Here is an 18,877-nt window from a genome sequence, read left to right on the forward strand (position 1 = left end):
CCTACGAATACCCCCCGCGTCACGGGTACTCCCACGCCTACGAGTACCCCCCGCGCCCCGCGCTCCCCATGAGTTAGAACTCGCCTTGCTTTACTACTAGACTCAAATAATCATTGAATCGATTTTGTGTTTTTGTTCGCCAAACTAACTTTTTCTTTATTCGTTCTTGCGATTTTCTTTTAATTTCTCGTTTTTTTTTTTTATATAGCGCGATCATCATCATTCTTTTTTGTGCATTATTACTGTCTTTTGTTATTTTTAGTTAATGTGAAAAACGTGATATATTATTATTATTATTATTATTATTATTATTATTATTATTGTTATATTTGTGACAATTATATTATTCGGCTTCTTGTCCTTGTCCGCTTTTTCTCCTGTAGACACAGCCCTTACATAAACATCCCGTCCCTCTGCCATTAGATAAAGCTAGCCAGCCCCCATGCGAGTCAGAATCTTTTCGATTTTAGTGATACTTTCGTGCTGTCAGAATTTTGAGGCTTTAGTGTGGTTCGCGATTGTGTTCGTAGAATTGACGTCTAGAGCGCGTCTGGAGCTCAACATTACCGCGATTCACGATTCTCGCTCGATCACGTGAGGTGAATATGTTCGTTGGAGGATCTTCACTTTCTCTCCGCTCCAATTGATCCGCTATTTCCCGAGTGTACTCCTGCGTACTTCGAAGCTGGGAAAAGACATAACAGTTGACATCGAAAATTGACATTCGATACTAAAAATTGTGTGTTTGAACAAAAAAGTCTGGATGTCGACTCAATTTGGGTATTGATATTGATATTAATCTAGTCAGAATTAAATATATAATCGGATCAATATCGAAAATACTGGGAGGATAGGTAAATAATTCTTAATTAATTTAAATAAAGAATTCTGAAATAAAATTAAAGCAATTGGTGTGGTAAAAAAATTAAAATATATAGAGGGGAGACCGGGGCTAATTGGGACTAAGCTGGCATTTGAATTTTGAGTGGTAAAAATATATCTTATGAGTTCCCTATTTATATTGTACATGTCATCTCGTGTGTCTTCTTTATCAATGAAATTTGATTAGTTTAGGTGTTGTTATGTTCAAATAATCAAACGTTTTCGATATTTGAAAGTAATTTTTCGAACATTCGGAAAATATGATCCTGGTTGCTATTATTCAAATTCAGAATTGTTCAGGTAAGTAGATCTATGTAAAAATGTGTTCTGAATACTCCTGATGTTATTTCTTACATTTTCAAAAATGTTTACATTTTATTTATGTCGGAAGTTACAACATATATGGTATTTCTGCCCTTACAAAAAAATACCTCAATTTTGAGCGTTAAACACTCAAATTTGGATGTAATTTCAGACCGTCAAACAAAGGTTAATTATATTCAATCACTATCAAAATAAATGGTTTTATTATATAAAATTAATTAAATCTGTTTTATTGCTAAAATAATATTATTGATTTGTAACATTTTCCGAAATACACACAACAAAATTATAATTAAAGAAAACGCTTTCTCTCTCATTTGAAAATTAATTTCTTATTTTTCTAAGCGATCACCTATCCCATCTCATCTAACAGTGCTTTACCTCTGCAATCGTACGAGAACTGTTGCTTCGATGATCCAAGAATATTTAATATGTAATTATTGTAGTATAATGTATATTAGTAAGAATGTATATAGTAAGAATATTTAATGTATATTAGTACTGCGATATATATCTTAATAAGGCTTCAAGTCTGTCTTTAGAACTGCGTGAAACAACTTTTTGACTTTATCTATATTGCGGAAACATCATCTGGGTGCCTCTATATTTCACATTGGATGAACAAGAATAAAACGATATATGGAGGCACTCGGATGATGTTTCTGAACGTAGTTTAGATAATTTGTCAAAAAGATGTTTCACGCGTACAATTAAAATATATTTCTTTCATAAATGAATCTGCGATGCATATATTCAACATTTCAGCGTTAATTCTCAATCATAAAGATTAACATTCAAGTGACTCTTATATTCAATTTTGAAAATAACACTTAAAAGTTTAAAACCGTTTAAGATTTACATTCATCTATTGAATGTCATATACAAGTATTGAGAGTAAACCGTGCTTGGATGTTATAGTACACCAAATTATTCACCGAATTTAATGGTCACACTCAACCGATATTCAACATTGATGGTTAACACTCAATTGACATTGATGCTCGAAGCTTGACTGACACTCAATATTGAGTATCTACACCAAAGCAACACCGAATATTCATGATCTCTCTCTCAATCGACATCCAACATTGATGCTCAACGCTTAAGTGACACCCAATGATGACGGTCGACACTCAATTTTGATGATAAACGCTTAAATTTGAGTGTTAGCAGCAAAAATTGAGGTTTTTTTTTTCAAGGAGGGGGACTAAGAGGGCACCAAGCCATCGCATTGAAACCATCTAATTTCAATTTTTTATTCACAATATTTTAATCGTATTTTTATGTTAATTATAGGATGATTCGCAATTACAATCATAAAATCCCGTCGATAAAGATAGAATGTCTATGCTAGCCACCAAAAATATGAAAATTGCATCGGCGGTGAAAAAATTTGAAATGTCTAGAAACACAGAATTGGCTAAAAAATATAAATGAAGGAAAAATTGAAGTGAATGAAGTGATTATATTGATACATGGGCATCGTATAGTGAGTTTTGTTATCCTAATTTATTGAATCTTAATTTGAGCGAATTTTGTTATCATAAAACTCATTTTATTTTAGATGTTTGTCGCAAATGCAAAAGCGACTCTAGTAGAATATTTAGAACTGCATTAATATACATATACTCTAACCTTTCAACAAAGGAAGTACGAGATTTAACATATGATTTTGCGAAGAAATTAACATTAACTGTGCCATCGGTTCCTTGGGAAGCCACCCGTATGACTGGTGAGGATTGGTTAAGTGGCTTTGTCAAATGGTGTCACAATTTGGCTATACGAAAACCGGAAGCGATAATTTTAGTGCGTACCACTAATTTCAATCCAATTAATGTCAAAAAATTTTGTTTACTATTGAAAATCATTTTTCAATAATGAAAAAATTTTTGTAATGGATGAATTCCATTTTTCGTGCCAAAAATATTTGGAATATGGACAAAATCGGAATCGTGACAATGTAACCACTCAATTGAGTTATTGCTCGATGTGGTATTAAACAAGTTTTTAACTTCTTCTGAACGAGGCGTATTCGTGACTTTGACAATGACAAAAGCAACAGGAAATTCTTTTCCATCTTTTTTTATTTTTCCAAGGAAATATTTTAAGAGTTACTTTCTCAATGTGGATCAGGCCCTGCGAATCCAAGTTGGATGAACGCAGAACGTTTTTTTTCGAATTTTTGAATTTCTTCCAATCCTACGTTTATATCCCATTGACCATCCCGTTCTGCTTGTTTAGATAATCATGAGTCTTATTTATCAATCAAGAAACTAGATTTTTGCAAATCCATAATTGTTTTGTCGCTTCCACCGCACTGCTCACATAAGTTTCAGCTACTCGATCGCACTATTTATGACCCATTGAAGAAATTCGTATGTATTTTAATTTCAAACTGTGCATGATGATGCTAGATATAATTATAAAAATCTCTCTTTTATAATTGACATCTTTTGAGTAATGATTATCCTTTAAAATTTATTTTTGACATAATAAACAAAAGATTAAACAAATAAATTTAATAACTAAGTTGATAAGACAAGAAGAGATAATAACGAAGAAAATATTAATAAAAAACAATGATTCATTATTCCATACATTTCCAATATTTTTGAAAAATTTATTAATATAATTAAAAACTCAGATTTAAACTTAGTCTTTTTTGGCCTCAATAAATTGGAAAGCATGATCAGAACTTAGAAAGATGTTTGTTCATTAATGAATAGTAAAAATGTATATAAAGTGTATAAAGTATCGTGTAAAGATTGTGATGCAACTTATATTGGACAGACTAAAAGGAAATTGAATACAAGAATTAACGAATATAAAAGCTAATTACGCAAGAACAATGACATTAGATCTGTTATAGCTGAACATGGGTTGCAGAATAATTATAATACAATAGAATTGGGAGAATGTTAAAATGATAGAGAGCGAGATATCTTAGGAAGAGATTAGAATATCTGAACAGAATATCTGAAATGATACACATAAAATTGCAAACGAATGCGCTCAATTTACAGACGGATACCAAATTTTTTTACCATGGCTACATACCAATTCTTGATCAGTTTAATAATTTAATAGCATTGTGTTTTTTAAAAAGATGTTTAAAAAGATGTTTTGTTTATTAGATTACTGGTATATTTGTTAAACTGATTTTATTTTTGTATTTATTTTATTTTAACTCAATGTTAAAATATTGACCTACATCAGTTTATAATTTTAAACGTTACGTAGACACGAACGAAAACATACGTCTAATCGACAAATTTTATATAATTTATATTCTTAATAGTGCGTAACAAGAGAGTACAAGTTCTTAATACAACGATGAGTTTTTTAAATATAAAAAGCAATTTTGTTAATGTATAATAGGATTTTGTATTTAGATCTTACAAATCTTGACTTGTTAAGAAAAACTATTTATATGATCAAATGGAGAATTATTCTGGATTGACTAATTACGCCTACATTCAGAATAATTACATTTAAATTTTGGATTATTAAGCCTAGTGTTATACTATGAAGATGGCTGAAAAAAACCAAAATATCGGAAATATATGTGCAGGTGAAGAATAATGAAGAATTGTAACATTAATAATAATATGTACTAGCTTAGCTCTTAATTGCCTATTATTTTTGTAATATTGTATTTAATATTGAGAGCTTGCTTAATGTATACTATTTCATAAAATCCTTGTTATCAAAAACAGGTATCGATACTGAATAATTTTCTGCTTGTACTACCAAGCATGCATATCTTCTGCGTTTAGGAAAGAAGTTGTTGCTTCTACTATTCACAGAACAGCAGCAACAATCCCAGACTTTGATGAGATATAATAGACTTATTCAATCATCGAATGACCACTTTGTAAGCTCAGTATTAAAATAAAAAAAAAAAAGATTGTGAATTATTGTAAATAAAGATCTACAATGGTTAATTCTCTATCAAGAACGAGACGACAAGAATAATAGAATAGTCAAACGAGCTCGTCCAAGACGGCGACGTTCGATCGAAATTATACTTATTTCTTGCAAATCTTAAGTCACATGAAACGGGCTATAATGAAAATGACGAAGGAGATTATACTAAAGCAGATAATTGACGTGCCCGAGTCATAGATGAGAATAGTAAGTGCACTCATAATCACAAATAGATTTATAAGAATATTAATAAATAAAAACATATATTCATTTTTACATAAAAATGAACTTTCAGTGTAAAAATGAAAATAAGAGAACAAATTTCCAATGAATTGATTTCCTTAACGAATTGATCGTAACGATCTTAACGAATGTTATCCAAAACATAATCCTAAACAATATTCAGTTTTAACTATCAGATACCTTGCGTAATGCCGACGGTATTGCAATTTTCAAGTTTTATAACTCGAAAAGTACTTTATGAAAAATAATTTTATTATAATATTTTGAAAAGTTTTTGACATTATTAGATTCTGGAATTAAAAATAGGTATTATTTAAAAAAATCGATATGATCTTGACCTAACCTTGGTGATACCACTCAAGATAAAACTGGCCAGATCAGTGAATAGATCATTTAACAATCAACAACTTTTGTAGGACATATTTTTTAAAAAATGCTTAGTTTTCGAAGTTTCATTTCACCGATCCAGGAAATTTTTACTCAACTTGTGTGTGTGTGTGTGTGTGTGTGTGTGTGTGTATTCAGTCTATCTGCAAGAATACTACTAATATTTTATTCACACTGTCTTTTCGCGTAAAAAAGCTTATTTTAAGTCTATATATATAATGTATTGCGCAATGTATTTTGAAAATTCAAATTATCTATTTACAATAATCACAAGAACTCAACTATCGTAGTAGAATGAATCACGGTAAATTAGATAAGCATATCGCAACAACGCCTAAGGATGGTTCGCCTGTTTGTAATAGAATGTTATATCTAGATTGAGTCGAAAGAATGCCACCTAAGAACGGAATTTCCCTCTGAGTCACTGATAATGATTATATGTTTACTGTATGCAATTAAACACGCGTCACTCGGAGATCTATACGGATTCACGAGGTGAATCCTTGCTCAAAAGACTGCCTGATTGTATCGATCCTATTGCCAAAATCTTTTTCTGTCGCCAAAATTTTTTAATATCGTTTCTCACGTTGGTAAGAATAAAAAAATGCAGTTGATAAAAACTAAAAAGTTGATAAAAAATTTCGAGTTCTTAGAAAAGTTGATAAAAAATTCTTAGAGTTCTATGAGAAGAAAATAAATAATTTTTGTCTCTTGCAGTTTTTCTGTAAAGTTGATAGTATTTGATTAAAAAATTATTCAAGATCAATATTGGCAATCTTTGATAATTAATATCTTATTAACTAATGCAAAAATTGCAAAATAATAGAGGATTTTTCGACTCAGTTTATTCCGCTCTATCTACACAAAAGCGATTGGCAAAAACTTTCGGGACACCCTATATATATTTGTTGTTTGCTTTAAGGAAGGAAACATTTGCTAGTATTAATGCAAGCATTCGCTGGGGGGAAGGGGGAATAAACAAAATATTTTATATAATAACAATAAAAAATAATAAAATTCAGTTGAGGCTAATGAGTCATACACTTTGTAGATGCTGTTACGTCCAGACTCCACAGTTCTTTTCTTCGATTAGAATTTTCCTCATCACCATAAAAGTTATTAACAAGAAACCGGTAGACCATCTGTTTCTATCATAGAAAATTACAATAGTAACTTCCGAATAATGTTTAGACTTTTTAGACTAATAATCTAAATAATCTAAATAATCTAAATTCGAGACGAAGTTGTTGGATTAAATATTTGAACTTGAATAGACGAATTTTATCCTGAGGAACAGAAGAAATAAATAAATTAAGAATGACAAATTGAAAGCAGCAGTTGTCTGTAAATGACACACGTGTCTCTAAGCTATTGAGCAAATGGTCGATGACGGAAGTTGTTTTATTACACATATGGTATTACTATTATCCCATTTCACCGATATCCTTAATCCTAATCCTAGATTAGACAGTAATGTACGCAAGGCCTGCATTATTAATTTGCGAATATAAAAAGGAGGCCTTTTGCGAACAATCAGCTAGTCAAACTTCATCTCCGACACGAAACTCTGCCAGTTCGCATCTATACAATAAAAGTTATTTAACCAGCTGACACTCTGTCCGCAATCAGATCGTTAACCGATTTTAGTAGTGAGCCGCAATCAGTTCGATCAAGCGATCTTATTTGCTTATTTCTGTCAAGTGATTCGACCGAAGCCAAATCGCTGGATCAACCTTTCCCTTGGAATTCTACAATCACAGAGATCGGACCTCCGACAGTCATCCTCAAAAGTCAAAAACTTGCAGAGTAGTAAGTCCCTTCTTAATTTATATATCCGTATATTCACTGCAAAATCTAATCCAACGCAAATTATAGTGCCACGCTTAAACCGCCCCCACCAGGGTTGGCTTAAAGCCGAGCTTACTGTAAAGCGCGGACAACCAAGCGTACGAAGAGTACTTTGAGGCTTTTTGGGATCGAAGTCACCCAGCTGAGAATTGTTTTCACCACTGGCTTCGCCGCTCTACCTGCTAACCGAAAACGCATTAGAGGTGATACTTCCTCCTTTTCCTTCATCTCCCCCTCAAACTCCTTCCTCTTCGATTTCCGTCACTCGCGTTTTCGGATTCTGATAGAGCGAATTTTCTCTGACACCTTTTTGCTAACACCTGATTCATTTGTCATCTCAATCCCATTTTCCTCCAGAGGAACTCTGTCTCTTACGAACTCCATGGACAGTGTGGAGTTCCTAGAAGAAATTCCTCCTCCACCACCGAGATCCTATTTCCTCATTGAAGAAAGTGACTCATTTGAGTCACTCGTTAGACAATTCCCGCGAACTACCGAACCTATTCTCGAGGGGATTTTTACAATCGGGCGCCATTATTTTGATTCACAAGAAATTCAGCGTGGAATTACGGCCAATTTCTTCATTCTCATATTCTGATGTTTATTCTGAATTCCACCTATCTATATTTAGTTCCGGTTCTTCTTCAATCTTTTTCCTCCTTCCTGTATCACTATACACGAAATAGAATATACTTAAACCTGTCAGCTCTGCTCATCCTAAAACTTCATTCTCTGGCGATTTAATAACTTGAAAATAGTTAATAACAATTATCTCAATATGTAAATTTTTCTTTCTTTTTATACTAGTAATATTAATTAATGTGTAAATTACTTCATAATAATAAATTTATTAATGTATAATTTTTTTCTTTATCTTTTGTAATTGTACTGTATTGAACTTGTAATTCGATAATGATAGATTGATAATGATTAGTAATAATAAACAATGTTAATAATTTACATTTCTTTCGTTCTCTAAATTTAAAACCCTAAAATCTCATTGTCGTTACCTTTGCCTTTTTAGAGATCGCATGTGGTCCACTCCCGAGTTAAAGAGATTAGATTCCTTGACTCGAAATTCGGACCGATGATTGCTCGTAGGAAATAGATATTATAGCATCTTTGCAGTTGATCTATTCCGAGGCGAGCACAAAGAGGTGCGTTCGACTCGCGGTACTCGCCTCTGTGCCTGCGAGACAAAATTCTGACCGTCCTTCCAGATACCCTCATCATTTCTGCTCTTCTTCTTTCCAATAGAATCATAAATTTAAAATTTCTAAAGATATGGACATAACAATACGAAGAGATAGAAGAAGTAGATAATCCTCAGATGTTAATAGTTATCTTCATTTTATTTCACGTTTCGGCTCACTTTGTTTTCATCAGCGATTACAAATTCAAAATTCATCCTTCATATTGAGAACAAGTTCCAGATTGGTAGAAATGCAGCATTCATTACACTCAATGGAAAACGAAAAAAATGAAGCTAAGAAATAACAATTCACAATCATACCAGTTAAAAAAGTTATACTGTATATTAAATCTCTATTGTTCTTCTGAATATGATATGATATTGTGTATATGCAACATGACGTGTCATTTAAAAAAAATTGATTTTTTTCATTAAAGCAAATACAGCATTTTGAAACTAGTAAATATGTTTCAAAAACCCTTCAAAGTAATAATTTTCGTGAAACATTTAATATTTTTTTCTTTCAAATAAACTATTATCTTACGTATACGTATACATGCGGTAATTATTTGTAAGTACTTATACGACACACCACTATTGATACTCAGTTAAATTTGTTTAAAGTTACACAAATGTCAATGGCGGGAGCTCCATCGATCCTGATACTAAGACTTCGGTACACGCCGTATTGGATTACGACAACGATTTCGATGATTACTATGATGATGAAGATCATGACATACCGATGAACACGCATGTCACGCCTATCCAGGGTCCAATCTTTCTAAAAAACAATACCGTGCCTGTGATACCACTGTACTCGTATCCCCAACTAAACAACGGGACATTTGTGCAGATACCGGTAAGTAATGTCGAGGCAAAAATCAGATGCATAATTGATGCACCTACCATGGCTGCAAGAAAATTTAAAATCTTCAATTTTTATAGCAGCACATGATGTTTTTTTTTAATATCCAATATTATTGCAACTATTACTATCAATAGAACATTCAGCAATACATTCGTCTTAATATAGATGTCAGGGAAGGTACATGATCAATGTCATATTCTTATATAGTACATTCAGTATATTCACAATCTTCCAAATATGCTATTTAGAAGTACATTACTGACATATTAGGTTAGTAGATCTATAGGTATCTTCCTCTTAATCCTTCACACTATTCTTCTGTTACACAACCTAAAGTTGGTAGCGAAATTATTTGTTTTCTTAATCTATCTCAATATTTCAAGCAACATTCCTCGATTGTTTCTTTAATAGTTGATATCTTAAAATCATGGTGGAGTGTATCATTTGTAATTGGAAAAAAGAGACAGGTGTATAAGTTTAAATCCGCTGTTTTTTAGTCAGAAAAACACATTTTTTTTTCCTAGGAAGCAAAAACAAATTTATTCAAAGTACTTGCCCTCGCTAACTATACATTTTTCCCATCTTTCGGGCAATTTGTGTATATCATGCCAAAAAAATTCCTCATCTTTCATGGCAAACCACTCATCAAGCCATTTTCGGACGTCTTCATAAGAATCGAAGTGCCGCTCAGCGAGCGCATGGCCCATCAATGAAAACAGGTGATAGTCAGAAGGTGCCAGGTCTGGTGAGTAAGCGGGATGGGATAGCACTTCCCAGTTGAGTGTCTCCAAGTAGTTTTAGACCATTGTTGACATGTGCGATGGTGCGTTGTCGTGGAGGAAAATCAGTTTGTCATGTCTTTTCCGATAATGCGGCCTTTTTCACGCAGAGCACGGTGCAATTTGATCAGTTGTTAGTGATAGCGGTGAGCATTAACAGTTTCACCAGGTTTTAACAGCTCGTAGTAGATGACACTTTTCTGATCCCACCAAACGCACAGCATCGTCTTCTGTCCGAAGCGATTTGGTCTTGAGGAAGATGTTGATGATTGGGCGGGATCAATCCAAGATTTCTTGCGTTTAGGATTCTGAAAATAGATCCACTTTTCATCGCCTGTCACAATCCGATGCAGGAACGACTTTCTTTTTTGTCTGGCAAGCAGAATTTGGCAAGTGTTTTGGCGTCGCTCCATCTGCCTATCGTGCGGCACCCATTTTCCGATCTTTTAAACCTTTCCCATGGCATGTAACCGCATGGAAATAGCTGCTTGAGAAACACCCAATTGCTCGGCAAGCATTTTTGAGACGATTGAGTATCATTCTCGTCTAAAAGAGCCTGCAATTGACAGTCCTCAACCTTCCTGGGTCGATTTTCACGCTTCTTGTCACTCAGGTTAAAATTGTCGTCTTTGTATCGGCGAAACCAATCTCTGCACGTTGTTTCCGATAAAGCATTGTCGCTATAAGGCCTCCACAAGCATTCGATGCGATTCGGCAGCCGATTTCTTCAAATTGAAACAGAAAAGCAAAGCTTCCCGCATATGCTTTTTTTTTAGCAAAAAACTAAACATGATTACGAAAGAAAAAATGTATGTTGTTGTATGAAATTGCTGATGATGTGCACTGGTTAATGTTGACAGATGTCAAATACATACAAAAAAGTGTATTGTGTCCAGAGTAGCTTTGTACGCTCACTAATGCCACCTATGAGCAAACAGCGGATTTAAGCTTATGGTTATCTCCGATCTACTATCATGTATTGAATAATCCGAATCAGATTGATACTAGGATTTCCAAATCTCGGATTTCCAAAATACTCAATATCAATTGTCTGTCCAATTCTTGTCATTCCAACAATCATTTTAACATTAAAATAGATCCTATTAAATTTATTGAAACAATATCAAAGTCTTCATTATTTAACATCAAAGAAGGTTGATTCATAAATTTATCTTTTACAATTTCTGATTCAATTCCTGAAAAAGTTCAATATTTGTTACAATTAGAGGAAAACTTCGTGTTACTTTCATTTAATAAAAAAAGAACATTATTAGAATTTATTAAAAATATAGAAAATAATTTTAAGAAAATTAATGACTCAATTTCTTTTCTGAGTTTATCTTTCGATTTCTGACTTGATTCACATCTAACCATCTAATTATATTGGGATCAGTTTCATATAATGAAATATCAAAAAGAGTATTACATCTTCTAAAGCTCTACATTATCTGTTGTTTAAATTATGCATTGCAAAATTTTAAAGACGACTACGTAATGATTTAGTTGAATTAATTTCTTTAAATGTATTGTTTGTGTAATTGGATTCAAAGTTGATTGTATATTTTGTACGTTACCAATTTAATAAAATTGATTTTTCTCCAGTAAATTACATATTATCATCCTATGCAGTAAGTATTGTAGGGTTGTAATCATTAATATCTTTTTCTGTTTTTTTACATGGGAGACAATCTACTTTTAAACTTTTTCTACCAGCAATTGAGACTATTAAATTCTTTAATATTAATAATATTATATTTGTGACTGGACGTGAAAATCCGAATCTAGTAATCCCACTTTTACATTTTTTGCTCGTAAACAATAACTATTGTGAACAACTATTGTGAATTTATTACTCTGGAAACAGGATGCATTGAAACTGACCATTTTCATCAAACGGATATAAGTCTGGAAAACATAACAGATCTAATATTTTATATCGATTATCTATTGGTAAATCCTGTTTTTAACATTTGATATAAAGCTTGGAATCTCATTTATTTTTTTTTCGTATATAAGATAAATAATAAATAAGATAAAAAATAAATTGTTCGTAATACGTTTCCGGATCATTAATTTGTGTTAATAATGCAACATGTTGAACTGAATCATTTAATATTCAGTATATAATTCTTTAGTTAATTTTTATTCGAAATTGGTAATTAAATTTGTGCATATATTATGTTTTTTTAATCATGTTAGTACGTCATACAATTTTTTAACATCTATTAAATTTTCACATACTATTTTGTTAGGACACTACGAATTAAAATGTATAATTCATGATTACAATTTATTATTTTTGTTAGCGAATAAATTTTGTTTATTGTTTCCTCTATCAGTAATAGTAAATGAAATATTCTGCCTTTAACTTTTTTGTGAATATATGTGAGTTTTCTCTGATATTATTCTGATTTTTTTGTATTATTTGAAAAGCTTTGGCTCTTTGCATTAAAATCTTTTCATAATTATTTAATTATTTAATGTAGTCAGGTATTTTATTAACGTACATATTATTTAAAATATACGTTGGCGTAAGAAATCAATACAAAAACACATTAAACAATATTTACAAATATAAAATGGATTTGTTAAATTGATATTTAAATATGATATTTAATTTATCAATTTTATAATTTATCAATTTATCAATATATTGGCGAACAAGGCTTTCTAAATTCTGTTCCATCAATAATATTTCTTTGAAAATACAAATATTTTTATATCACAAACATACGAATCGTGATGTATCCATTATCCGTTTAGTTAAAAAAATAAAAGCTGACGAATATTTTACATTATTTCATCCTTATTTAGGTATACATTCCTTACGTGTAGTTTTCATAACTTGTTTTTAGAATTTGTACATTTCCAAGATATAATGCTTCATCTAATTATAAAAGTTTTTGTAATAATATTGTAAACAACGTGTGAGTCTCTGCATATTTTTTACTGTAAGATAATGTAGTGACAAAAAATATAATGCTAACAATTTAGATTTACATAATTGATGGTCTATGTCTATGCTTGTGAATGCTAGCTTTCCCGATTATTTAACTATACATACACCTATTGATTTGATAAACTTTGGAACATTTCTTATTGTTGAACAATTAGATATTGTAATGAGAAATTTTTTGAAGAGATTAATTAAGAATACATCGTTTCCTTTACATAGAAATCTACATTTCCATGCTATATTTTTCTGTTTATGTTATGTTTCTGTTTATGTTATGTGTTCGCTTTATTGGTGTTAATGTTAGTAATCTATCCATTTTCATTCATTATATTTAGAAACAGTTATTAGAAACGGTTCAGTAATGTTATATATTTATAACTAATTTCAAAAAAGTATGATTCAGTGGAAGATGTATGTACATATTCCACATAAAACTTCATTATAATTATTAAGAATTATATCAGTAGAATATTTCATAGTGCGATCTAATAATACAATTGCTATTTTAAACATTGACAAAGCTTTTCTTAGAATACCTATAATTATTATAATTATTTCTTGCATGTATGCACCATTTTATTACTTGTTCAGCTTGTATTTTTCTTGTCATTTTTATTGTCTTTATATTTTTTAAAAGATAGAAGATTTTAATATATTTTTCTAATGACTATAATTCTTATTTTATTGGCTTTCACATACATTCGTTTATACTTCCAATTAATTTTATTAATTAAATTTTTCTTTTGTTACATTCTTATGTAATTTTTATGATTTTTATAATATATATGATTACAAATTTTCTTGTTTTTTATATTTTATTTAAAAAATTTTAATAATTTTATTGAGTGTAACTATTAACATTAAATACAAATAAAGACAGATAGAATACAATAATATTCGATATCAGCTACACAACAATAAACGGAACGACAGCTAAGCAGCTGATTTGAAGTCGTGTTGAAGTCGTATGAGAATATCAGAGTACATTTTAATATTTCGAAATACAGGCAGTCTAATACAAATAATACAATTAGTTTTACCAATATATAAAGTGTATAAAAGAGAGCAAGATTCAATAGAGAAAAGTGAATAATAACATAATTATTCATTCTAAATAGTTGGATAAAATATACAAACATTAATTTAAGTTATGATTTAAGCCGAACATATCGGATTATTTCCGAATGAAATGCAGAGAAAGGCGAAAAAGAGAGTAAAGCAGAGCATTATAAAATTTCATCGGAATGTAAGAAAAGGCATTCTGAAATTTAGACATGTGATGACTAGGACATGAAAATTGATGACGGGTATCAGAAAGAATGTTAGAATGAGAATCAACATTAAAACGAATTAGTTCACGATATCTGGGAGTGCGAAGAATAAGTCAGACAATATAAATGGATTATAAAGCATTCAAAAATATACAGCCAGAGCGTTGAAAAGGAATAATATGATCATATTTTTTAACAGGAAAAACGAAGATAAGAATTTTTTTGATTAATTGTACTCGAAGGTAATATTGTTTAAGACGGGATACAATGTCAACATAATCAAAGTGATATAACTAGATTGTGTAAACATGCAATTTTTGAGAGACCAATATAATGTGGCGCAAAGGATAATTTAAGACGAGAATATACAAACCTGCGTTTAGCAACAACATGATGTTCGAATAACCATGATGAATCAATGTGCAAGCCAATTTTGATTCGAGCTGGGAGTTAAAGGAACATTTAGAATAGAGATATCAAAGACAGGAAGGTGGGAAAGTAAGGAAGACAAGTCTGCAATTAGAAATAAAAATTTGGAAGGATTTAAATGAAGTCCATTTGATGTCGACCATTCGACAATTTGTTAAAAGTCATTATTTAGTTGTGCCTGCAACTGATGAAGCTTCAGAGAGTTTGAAAAAATGAAGAGCAGAATCATCGGCACATATGTAAAGCCTGGAGATGATCACTAAAGAGGATAAGAGAATAAGCAACGAATAAATTAAATGATAGAAGATCAAGAATAAAACTCCTGAGAAAATCTTGGATATTAAGGAAAAATTAGAAGAGAGATTATAAATAAGAACTTGCTGAGAGTGATTGGAGAGGAAAGAGCGTAGAGAGAAGTAATAAAAGGCCATAATAACGTAACTTAACAACTCACATTTGACTGTACCTTTAGAAAAATCCAAAGCTACAAGAGTCAATAAATTATTCATTATCAAAAGATTATAAAACAGAATTTGATAAATGAAAAAAAGAAGTACTGTGATGTTTACGAAAGCCTGATTGACATTCAGGAATTATATTATTTATATAAAAAAAATGGCTCATTTGGCATAAAATGGAAATGGCATAAAAATGATACACTCAAGAATTTTTAAGTGAAAAAGAGGAAGAATATCGGATGAAAAGACAAGGAAAAAGAAGGATTGTCTTTGAGAGAGGAATAACTATTGCTTCCAAGCTGTAGGAAAAATCCCTTTAGTTAGGCATGAATTAAGAATAAATAGTAAGAATAAATAATAGTATGACTCAAGGCAACAAAAGTAGAAAGAAGTAACATATGTCCTGAGAAATCATAGGGCCCGGAGGAAATAAATTTTACAGTTTTAAGTATATCGTAGAAATCAATTGGAGAGGGAGAAACTTGTTTGAAATGAGAGATTGAGAAAGAAGAAAGTGATTAATAACGGAAGGGGAGATTCCTTCACACACGATGAAGAAGGAAGAGATTGTAAAAAATAATTATTTAAATTGTTAGAATTAAGGAAGTTTTCAGAAATGATAGAAGAGGAGCTATAACTATTCAGAGGTAACTATCAGAGATAAATGCTAAATTTTTCCAGAAATCACGAGGATAGCGCTTGAGTAAGAAGGAGCCCAGAAAGAATTGTTTTTTATGCCTAATTGCAGAGGACACTAGATTACGCAATTTCTTATAAAGTAACCAATTTTCATTAGAGTTCATTAGAGTTGTTATTAATATATCTATTTGATTAGATTTCTAATTTTTATGAGCTTGCGAATCACAAAACTCAGTGAACCACGGAGTTTTCAGAATAGAAGATTTGTAAGTGAGCGAAGCAGGACAATCAAAAACTTAATAAATTAGGCAAGTTTGCAGAAAAAATGAAACCATATCATCAATATTATTCATAGCAAAAATTTGTGACCCATCAATTTTATTAATGCATCAATTAATTCATGCTCTCTAACGCTTCATTCAAGATTGAGCCCGGCAGAGCCTCATACGAGAGTTACGATGTGGCTTTACAATATTTTAATACGCATAGATTACACGATGGTCGCTACGTCAATCTCATCACAAACGCCCAATCGTGACTTGTAAATCAAGAAATAAAAAAATTAAAAAAAATTATTTGTTGTTCTTGTAAGAGTATTAATTATCTGTTTCAGCGAGTATAATGATATTGTATATAATGCGCATGAATCTCTTATGGATTTAAAAGATTTATATTAAGATCGTCTATATAAATAATGCAATCTGTGCTATAATAAACACAAAACAAGCATGCTTTAAAGGCATGCATTTCCAAATCGATATTCTGAGGAGGATGACAGAAAAATAGACAGAAAAAATTGTTAACCGCTTTTTATAGAAGTGTACAATTAACAATTTCAATAGCGAAATTTGCAAGAGGGATGCGTAGACCAGGGATGAATAAAGCAGTGAGCTACTTATATATAATGCGACGCTGCCACTCTGTAAGTCATAGACTTTCTCAACTACGACATAATAACCCTCAATAGCATAAATAGAATCATCTCTTTCACGAAACTACGTCTCAGAGAGACCTAGAATATCAAGCTTGTGAAGACAGATTAAATCATTTACATACGTGAAATGTGGCACAAGAGATCTTATATTTATACAATATATGGGCAATGCAGAAATTGTCTGACGCACATTTAAAGGCAGATTAAGCGAGTTGATTAAGTTAGGTAAGAAATTTTTTGATACTAGAGACAATCTATCAGACGGAAAGAATGAAGTGGATAAAAATAATAATGGAGAGAAAACAGGAATTCGAGAGAAAAGAGAAGATAAAGCGTTAACAGAGGAATAGTTATTATGTTAGAAAGTCGGTATACCGTCGGAATAATTGTTGCAGAGAAACGAGATCGAGTGGCAGCAAGTAAAAGCACATCAGGATGAGCTGCAGCGATTGTCTTGATAAAAGATTTCAAAGACAAATATGTTCGAGGCATAGAATTATCAGATTTCTTATAATAGACTACGACGCGCCTCACATTATAAAAATGGGTGAGAGTTCTATAGCCTCTTTCAAAACAAGTATTTTAGAAGCAATAGATCGCTCATACCAAAACTCTGTCAGAAAGTTATGATTCTCTAATGTCACGTGCATTGAAACCGCGCTTACGACAAACTGCAGCAAGCAACTCATTTCTTTTGATTATTGATATAAATCTGACAACAAACATCCTAGACGAAGCAGAGCTCCTACTCAGTCTTACCATATTAGCAATATCACCCGGCGAAAGCGACATATCTAGATGAGAGGTCAAAGCTGATAATAAATCCAGACAATTCTCATCACGAGAGACAGGAAAACCAAAAATGAGTTCGTATCACGCTGTGAGAGCTCAAAATTTCTCATGCGAGTTTTCAGATCTATTGTTAGCGACGACGAAAAAAGCTTGTTAATCGGTGAAGTCTTCATGGATAATGTAACGTTCCTCAAGGGCAATCCTCACCATCAAGGAGATCCTACAAATCCATCAACAGCCGAACTCACTCCATTGGAAGAGGCAACATCATCATCAAGATCACGTATATCTAAAGAGAGAGTCTCAAGTCTATTTCCAAGATCATCCATCGAATTGAGCCTAGCCTTGTATAGGCTATAAATCCAAATCTAGTCTTTAACGAACCAAGCCCAATAGCAAAACCAGACATCCTGTTATCAAGATTAGCAAGTGCGCGCTAATAAATATCTTTAAGAAGATGAATTGTCGATACACCAGAATTGGCAGAACATCCAGTAGTCGCATTGTCACCAATAACACTGCAATTAGCAGGAGACGAGGCGTTATCTGCAGAAAGAACACATATGACTGCGTAAAAATCGCTGAGAACAAGCAGATTAACTCAATATTCTATTGTTGCTTTGTGACGAGAGGAATAAGGAATTACGATGAAATAATATTTATAGGCAGTTTAAAAAATAAGATAGCAATAGGAAAAGATAACAATAGGAAAAGAAAAGGATAACAATAACAAGCGTTATTTAATTTGAAATATATAAATAAATAGAGGATAAAGAACAAAGTAAAGAAATTATATTGATATATATATATATATATCAATATATATATATATCAATATAATTTCTTTACTTTGTTCTTTATCCTCTATTTATTTATATATTTCAAATTAAATAACGCTTGTTATTGTTATCCTTTTCTTTTCCTATTGTTATCTTTTCCTATTGC

The 18,877-nt window shown here is 31.5% G+C and overlaps 1 protein-coding gene across 2 annotated transcripts in view; it reads left to right on the plus strand.

Moving 5' to 3' along the window:
- The window catches only part of LOC108687085, a 128,149-nt gene that overhangs the window by 22,686 nt on the left and 86,586 nt on the right, over positions 1-18,877 (plus strand). For both annotated transcript variants that reach the window (XM_018192689.1, XM_018192688.1), the window contains exon 2: positions 9,428-9,665. In XM_018192689.1, the coding sequence (XP_018048178.1) occupies positions 9,428-9,665 (238 nt within the window). The remainder of the gene's footprint in view (positions 1-9,427; positions 9,666-18,877) is intronic.

This window comes from Atta colombica, unplaced genomic scaffold, assembly GCF_001594045.1.
Source record: "Atta colombica isolate Treedump-2 unplaced genomic scaffold, Acol1.0 scaffold2, whole genome shotgun sequence".
Taxonomy (NCBI): domain Eukaryota; kingdom Metazoa; phylum Arthropoda; class Insecta; order Hymenoptera; family Formicidae; genus Atta; species Atta colombica.